General features: G+C 38.2%; 1 protein-coding gene and 1 long non-coding RNA gene across 2 annotated transcripts; both read left to right on the forward strand.

Annotated features, from left to right (window-relative positions):
- The first annotated feature begins 2,455 nt into the window (after positions 1-2,455).
- LOC131332690 (uncharacterized) lies at positions 2,456-3,896 on the forward strand. The gene is made up of 3 exons (XM_058366986.1): positions 2,456-2,485; positions 2,569-3,713; positions 3,815-3,896. The coding sequence occupies exons 1-3, from the start codon at positions 2,456-2,458 to the stop codon at positions 3,894-3,896; spliced, it is 1,257 nt and encodes a 418-aa protein (XP_058222969.1).
- Positions 3,897-4,669: 773 nt separating this feature from the next.
- Positions 4,670-5,614, forward strand: LOC131333732 (uncharacterized). Its single transcript, XR_009201873.1, has 3 exons — positions 4,670-5,159; positions 5,209-5,365; positions 5,490-5,614. It is a non-coding gene; the product is annotated as an uncharacterized LOC131333732 (long non-coding RNA).
- Positions 5,615-7,626: the final 2,012 nt, after the last annotated feature.

Consider the following 7,626-nt stretch of genomic DNA (forward strand, 5'->3'; position numbering starts at 1 on the left):
TGATAGTTGAGGGGGTGTTTATATACTTTCTCCTTATAAAAAAAGGGTATCTTAGCCATTTCCTCCATTTGGTTATCGGAGTTAGCATTTTTTTCGTTTCCAGTAGTTGAGGGGGTCTCAATGGGTGATTTCAAATGTGAGGGGGTCTCCGTGAGAGAAAATGATAGTTGAGGAGATGTTTATGTATTTTTGCCTTTCGTTTATGATGTTCTTGAATTCCAACCATGTGAAAAATCCTTTTCAGCCTAGGATTAGCCGGTTGGCTGATGGATTTGCTCTTTACATAATTGATCAGATTTGATTCTTAGGGTCAGGCCTCAAGAAAGTAATTTCTTAAAAATTCTCTAGTCTTGTCGTGGATGACATATATTTGACTAGACCGATGAGGAAATCAGTTGAGGTACACGTAAACCAGAGGCGGCTCCACTCACATGAAACCATGGTCAACTGACCACCCAAAAAAAAAATTCTGCTTAGAATACATGTAAAATTTTTGGACTAGCCTAACTTTGAACATCCAATCTAATTGTCAATGAACACCCACCCCAAATATTATTGAACACCCACCCCAAAAAATAGCCCACAAATTAATCCATTTGAAATTGAAAGCCTAAATTTCAGCCCACTAACCCATTTCAGCAAAAACAAAATGAAAAAAGAAAATAAGAAAATTAATGAACAAATAGAGAAAAACCACACGTAGAAGTAAGATCACCCTCTGGCTCTCTGTTTGAACTTTGATACACATAGGTTTGTGATTCGTCTCTCTCTCTCTCTCTCTCTCTCTCTCTCTCTCTCTCTCTCTCTCTCTCTCTCTCTCTCTCTCTCAATTACTCACAGGTTTTGGATTTGGGCTTTTGGTAAACCCTAAGTTGTATATTTCTAATTTCTATTTGGGTTTAATTGATTTTTCTTCCAATTGTTCTGGATTTTGAGCTTCAACCTTCAAGAATATGGATAAAGATTGAATATTGGGTGTTTCTTTGTCTCTATACATTTTGACATTCATCGAGTTTTGCCCTAAAAAGTAAGACCACCACTATCTCTCCTAATCTTTTTACATTTGTTTTGAGCAATTAGATTATAGATTACTAAGTTTATATATAAGTTACTAACTACTAAGTAGTGAGTTACTAAGTACACTTTATCAAATTTGGTGAAAGATTGATTATTTTATAGGCTAATGTGAAAAGGTGGAAGTCAGGAAGTGGATTAGCCGATTAGGTCCATTACGAGTTAGTACTTTCGTTTTTTATTTTTGCTCTTGAATCATGTTTTGCATATTAAATATTTAACATTGATGATTACATATTTGTTTATTGGTTACAACATTGGTATTGGGTAGTGAACTAATTTATTATGTAATATATACTGACACTTTAAATATTGTATTGTCAGTTGAAATCATGGACAAATTTCTTACAAAAAAACGAAGAACGGTGCAAGAGCCAACTCCTATTGAATCTTTTGATGATAGCAACTCTCAAAACTCTTTGAAGAGAAGCCATATTGACTTGAATAATCTCCCCTCGAATCTTGGGTTACGATAAAAAATCTTGTCATATCATCCTAATGATAGAGATGATATAAGAAGAGCATATCTCCAAAAGGGCCCATGACAACCTATTCAACACAATTTTCCGCAAAGAGAAATTATTGGATTGTTGCATCGTTTTAATCCTGCTTGGTTCGAAGGGTACAAAAATTGGTTAGAATACTGTATAGAGAAGGATGTAGCATTTTGTCTATGTTGTTACCTTTTTGGTCTTGATGGCGGTAGTCACAAAGGAGCAATGCTTTTGTTGTGGAAGGGTTTAAACTTTGGAATAGGAAAGAAAAGTTGCGAGAGCATGTAAGAGGCATTAATAGTACTCATAACCTAGCTGTGAAGTATTGTGAAGATCTCATGAAGCAACCCCAACATATTCAAAGTGTTTTTGAAAAGCACTCGACTCAAGAAAAACGTGACTATCAAACTCGCTTTTATGCAACCATTGTTGTCGCAAGATTCCTTTTGCGACGAGGTCAAGCTTTTCGTGGTCACGATGAATCCGAAGATTCGAGTGATAGAGGGAATTTTCTTGAGCTTCTGCAATTCTTGACCAATCATAATGAGTATATCAAGAAAGTTGTGTTGGAAAATACTCCAAAAAATCACAAACTAACCCACCATGATATCCAAAAGGATGTAGTGAATGCGGCGGCGTGTGAGACTAGTAATGCTATCATTAAGGAAATGGGCGAAGCATTTTTTCAATTTTAGTTGATGAGTCTCGTGACATCTCCAACAAAGAACAAATGGCCCTTGTTTTGCGCTATGTTAACATGCAAGGCATTGTTATTGTGCGATTCATTGCAATTGTACACGTTTCCAGTACAACTTCTTTATCACTCAAAGAGGCAATTGAATCTTCATTTGCTTGACATGGATTGAGTTTATCAAGAGTACGTGGGCATGGATATGACAGGGCAAGTAATATGCGAGGTAAGTTCAATGGTCTCAAAGCTTTAATTTTAAGGGAGAATGAATCTGCATTTTATGTCCATTGCTTTGCTCATCAACTTCAGTTGACTTTTGTTGCTGTTGCTAAGAAGCATGAAGATGTTGCTAATATAGTGACTGTTGTTGGAGGCTCTTGCAAAAGACATGATGCTCTTCAAAATGCACAAGTTGCTAACCTCCAAAAAGCATTAAATGGTGATCTTAAAAGTGGAAGAGGTCTCAATCAAGTGACTACTCTTAAACGTGCTGGTGATACACGTTGTGGTTCTTATTATAACACACTTCTTAACTTGATTGTGATGTTTAAGTCCGCAATTGAGGTACTTGGTATGATTGCATCGGATGACCCATCAACAAATCACAAAGCTCAAGCTCGTTCTATTAAGAAATCAATGCTATCTTTCAAATTTGTCTTTAGCTTACACTTGGTCAAAAATGTCATGGGAATCACAAATGAGTTGTCAATAGCATTGCAAAAGAAGACACAAGATATCGTAAATGCTATGGCACTTGTTGAAATGTCTAAGCAAAGGTTGCAAATGATACGAGATGATGGTTGGGATTCCTTATTGGCCGAAGTGTCTTCGTTTTGCAGCAACCATAATATTCCTTTCCCAAACATGAGTGAAATGTTTGTATCTAGTGATCAACCACAACGCAAAGCCCCACAAAATACAATTTCCTATTGTTATCGAAATGAGCTGTTTCATACAGTTATAGATTTGGAACTTATGGAGCTAAACAATCGTTTCACAGAGGCGAATACGGAGTTGCTACTTTGTATGAGTTGCTTGAATCCTAGAAACTCTTTTTTTACTTTTGATAGGAAAAAGTTGATTCGTCTTGCGGAACTTTACCCGTGTGACTTTTCTAAGGTGGATCTAATGGCATTGGACATTCAACTTCAAAATTACATTGTTGATGTTAAATCCAATGAAAATTTTTCAAAGCTCAAAAGAATTGGTGATCTTGCTATAAAGTTGGTGGAGACAGATAAACATGTTGTATATAGATTGGTCTATTTACTTGTGAGATTGGTGTTGACTCTTCCTATTGCCACTGCAACAGTTGAAAGAAGTTTTTTAGCAATGAAGTACATAAAGAGCAATCTGCGCAATCGAATGGGAGATCAATGGATGAATGATTGCTTAGTTACTTATATAGAGAGTGATGTATTTGATACCGTTGATAACGAGGATATCATGCAACGGTTTGAAAATATGAAAACTCGTCGAGGACAATTGTAATAGCTTATATACTTTGCTATTTTTGGGTTTTAGATGTTATGTATGACTTTTTGTTTATATATAGAGTTGTGGTTTCTCGAGATAGTATAGTGCAATTTTTGAACACCCTTGGAAAAATTCTTGGAGCTGCCACTGACATAAACTGACCCGAACACCCCTGACTGATAGGCACTTGATATCTTGGATATGAGCGCCTAAGTAGGGAGATTTAGCACATTAGAGGCGCGTTTTATTCCATTTTTCACTTGATGCCGTGTTTGGTTTTGGTTTTGTGTTTTTATTATTTTCACGGGTAATAGGACGGATTTAGCGCCACGGTTGGAATGAGTGGTTTCGAGGCCGGTTCATATGTTACCGGGATGCCAAAACAGAGGCATAAGCGTCGGGTGACGTCGTTTACATGTCAGGTGGCCAAATCCCATGCAAGACTCGGGAAATGCCTGTTGACGTGTGTGGTATCGATACTCTCATTTACCGTATCGATACAAAGTGATGCAAAGATTGGTCCAAGGCTGAACAGAGGAAATTGTATCGATACCCCTATTGCCTGTATCGATACCGACGGGCACAACTGAGATAATCATTGTTTAATCGTTTTTTTCTTAATTTCGAATATTGGGGTTTTATATAAATACCCTCGGAACTCCGTTTTTAGGGTTAGTTCTTTTCATTAGCAGCTTTCTTTTTATGTTCTTTGCTTTTGAGAGCTCTTTTTTCTTTGAAGTCTTCAAGTTTTGTTCAAGAACACATCTTCCGGTAATTTATTTTACGTTTCGTTCTTAATTAAAGTTGCTCGTGGATCTTAATTTAGTTTTAATCTTTTGTTTAAATTAGATTTCAAGCATGATGCAAGTTAAGGTTTATTTTGCTTTTCCTCCTCCTATATATAAAGGAGGAGTTTTTCGGAGGTCATACTTTCAATTTGGGACGAATTTGCCCTTTAATTTCAGGCATTTTATAGATTGCCCAGGCCAGATGGGTATAATTGTAATTTTACTCCTGCCCGCGTGGCGCCTTCTCCACCGCTTTCTCCCACCTACCACTTTATTACTCCCCTTAATTTTGACATTTTACGCAGAGAAACAATTACAAGAACGACGATTGAGAGAGAGAGAGAGAGAGGACGATGAAGGCGGCCACGACGGCGATGACGATAACGACAATGAAAAGGACGGCAATGGAGAAGGCAAATAAGAGGTGATTTTTTTATACTAAGTTTTCGCAAATTTCGACGGATTGCGTGTTCAATTTGCACAGATCTGTTAATTCTGATTTGTATTTTCCTTGTTTTCGCCAAACTTGGGCACCGGCGGGGTCAAAGGGGCTCTACCCGCGCTGGGTGCGGACCAGTTCGACCAAAAGGTCCCGAAAGAGGCCAAGGCTCTGGCCAGTTACTTCAACTTCCTTCTGTTCAGCACCAACGTGGGCGCCGCCGTGGGGGTCACCGTTGTTGTCTAGGTTAGCGCCAATAAAGGGTGGTGGTGGGGGTTTCTCATTTGCACTGTTGTTACTGGTATTGGGTATGCTGTGCTCACTGTTGGAAGGCCTTTCTATCGGATCCATGTGCCCGGGGAGAGCCCCGTCATCAGGATCGCACAGGTCTTTATATCTCGTAGTGAGTGAACAATAATCAAACTCGTACATGATCTGGCTATTACCGGAATGATGTGACAATGATATTATTTTACTAAAATGTTAGTATTTAGTGATTGATTGTGTAATTTGTATGACTTTGACAGCTGATTGTAGTGTCTTTAAAAAATCGAAGGATGAATCTACCAGAGAGCCTTGATGAACTCTACGAGATCAACGAAAAGGAATCAATTTCTCAGGAGCAAAAACTTTCACACACCAAACAATTCAGGTGAACAATAATCAAACTTTCACACACCAGACTCCGCTTGGGACTTTTGTGTACATAAGTTCAATCTAGATTGATTTATTTTGCCATTGTACTGGTGTGTGGAGGTAACCATTTCGCCCAATTATTTAGCTCTCTGCATTCCTGTATGGCGATACAAATGAAGAATCTTTTGTCTGCCTTGTTTTCGTGAAATATTTTGGGTGCACTTTTGAGTTCGTGTCAAATCGATTCGATTTTCTATGCTGTGTTATTTGGGGGTTTTTTCAGTCCTGTTAATGGTGACCTCTGTAGAGCATGTTTTGGCGATGGTTTGCTACATTTTTTAATTTCCTGCCTGTGTAAAAAGAAGTTTTGGGTTGCCATTTTTTAATTTGAGACATATTTGCCCCTCAATTGGGGAGCTACTGGTTTTGATGACAAGGGTAATTCCATCTATTTGGCTCATGCGGAAAACGTGGACCAAATCAAGCCACCTCTCCCCCTCTCCTTTTCTTACTCTGGTTTAGAGGAACACAGAGAGAGAGAGAGAGAGAGAGAGAGAGAGAGAGAGATGGACAGATCGCCTCGTGGGAACTCAAAATCCTGATGCGATCCCATCGCGGCAACCCGACCCAAGCCCAGCTCAAGTCCATTGTATTTTTCCGATATTTGGACCTCATGTCCATACACCTCAGGCCCTAGCCCTTCGACTGCCATCTGAGGGACACATTCAAGGTGTTGGACAAGGGTGTTTATTTAACAGGTTTTTACATTCCATTTAAGTTTGTGGCTCGGTCTCCCAACTTGGTTGTTCCAATTAGCAGTTTATCATACACTTTGTCACATTGATTAAGTTCATTTGTTTGTCAGACATTTGCTGTCTATTCTAGGAATCACATCTTCATGCACCAGATTGCCGTTTTTTGATGAATTCAGAAAAATTGGGCTCCATGCTTTAAGGCTTTGCATCAAGATGATGTTGTTGACGAAAAAGTCATTGGGACCTTCATGCCTTACTGGTCGGAAATTGCATTTTTATTGGTATAATTATATTAAAGACTGGTGTATGGTTTCTCCAATGGCCATCAATGGGAAATTTTCTTTCTTTGTATATTGAGCTCTCAAGTATTAGGAATAAAGATTTTAAGTTGTGCTTCCGATTTTCCTCTCATAACAGCATGCATGCTAGCTATATTTTTATTTTACCACAATCCAAGAAATTCTTTGACCGGGGAAATTGTTGCCTCATACTGCATATACCCATCTTTATTGCTATGTTGGAATCGAGGAAAGAAATAAACGTCAAAGTTGGATATCAAACTAGGAGTCTGGGTCATGCAAGAAGTGATTCAAATTATGTTTCAACATTATAAACCCCTTTAGACTTCTACCTACTAGAGTGACCTGAATGATTTCGATTTGGAGTTGTGAATCGCGTAGGTTTAAGCCAATATTTTGTCATATGATTCTCTTTTTTCCAAGAAGGACATGAAAAACTGAAATTAGGAGCCTATAGGTTGTTGGCTGGAGACTGTTGGATATATAAACAAAAAGGATTTAGATTACAATGTCTGTGGAAGCTGAGAGATTTCAAATGCAGGGTTGACCTCATCGACAAAATACACGAGGTTGTAGAAGTCACAAGACACTTTCCAAATCTGCACTTGGAACAGCCCAATCAAATGAGAGCTGAACTACCCATGCCGTAGAGTGAGATTTCAAGTGAAGCCACAGATGCTTTAGTATCAAACCTGTGTATTTTTTTTTTGATAGCCATAAGACCCTTGTATTGCAGTAGTTTCTTGAGACTAGCAGTTTGACAGTATTTGGTAGTCCAGGTTGCGTCAATTTTATTATAGTTGCCATTAACTTTCGTCATTTGTTAAATTTTTTTCTTTTTTGGGTTGTGGAAGGCTGCCATTTTATGAGTAATTGGTTTTGACTATTGCTGGTGAATACAAAAAGCCATGTATTGGAAATCCAAAAATTCTATGTATTGGGTTGGTTTCAATCTAAGATGATTTTTTTGTTGT

The sequence above is a fragment of the Rhododendron vialii genome, chromosome 7a (assembly GCF_030253575.1).
Source record: "Rhododendron vialii isolate Sample 1 chromosome 7a, ASM3025357v1".
NCBI classification, from domain to species: domain Eukaryota; kingdom Viridiplantae; phylum Streptophyta; class Magnoliopsida; order Ericales; family Ericaceae; genus Rhododendron; species Rhododendron vialii.

Coding starts and splice junctions, on each gene's coding strand:
- LOC131332690 (XM_058366986.1), top strand. CDS start 2,456: ATGGATATGACAGGGCAAGTAATATGCGAG. Junction 2,486..2,568: donor CAGGGCAAGTAATATGCGAG/GTAAGTTCAATG, acceptor CATCAACTTCAG/TTGACTTTTGTTGCTGTTGC. Junction 3,714..3,814: donor AACGAGGATATCATGCAACG/GTTTGAAAATAT, acceptor GTTTATATATAG/AGTTGTGGTTTCTCGAGATA.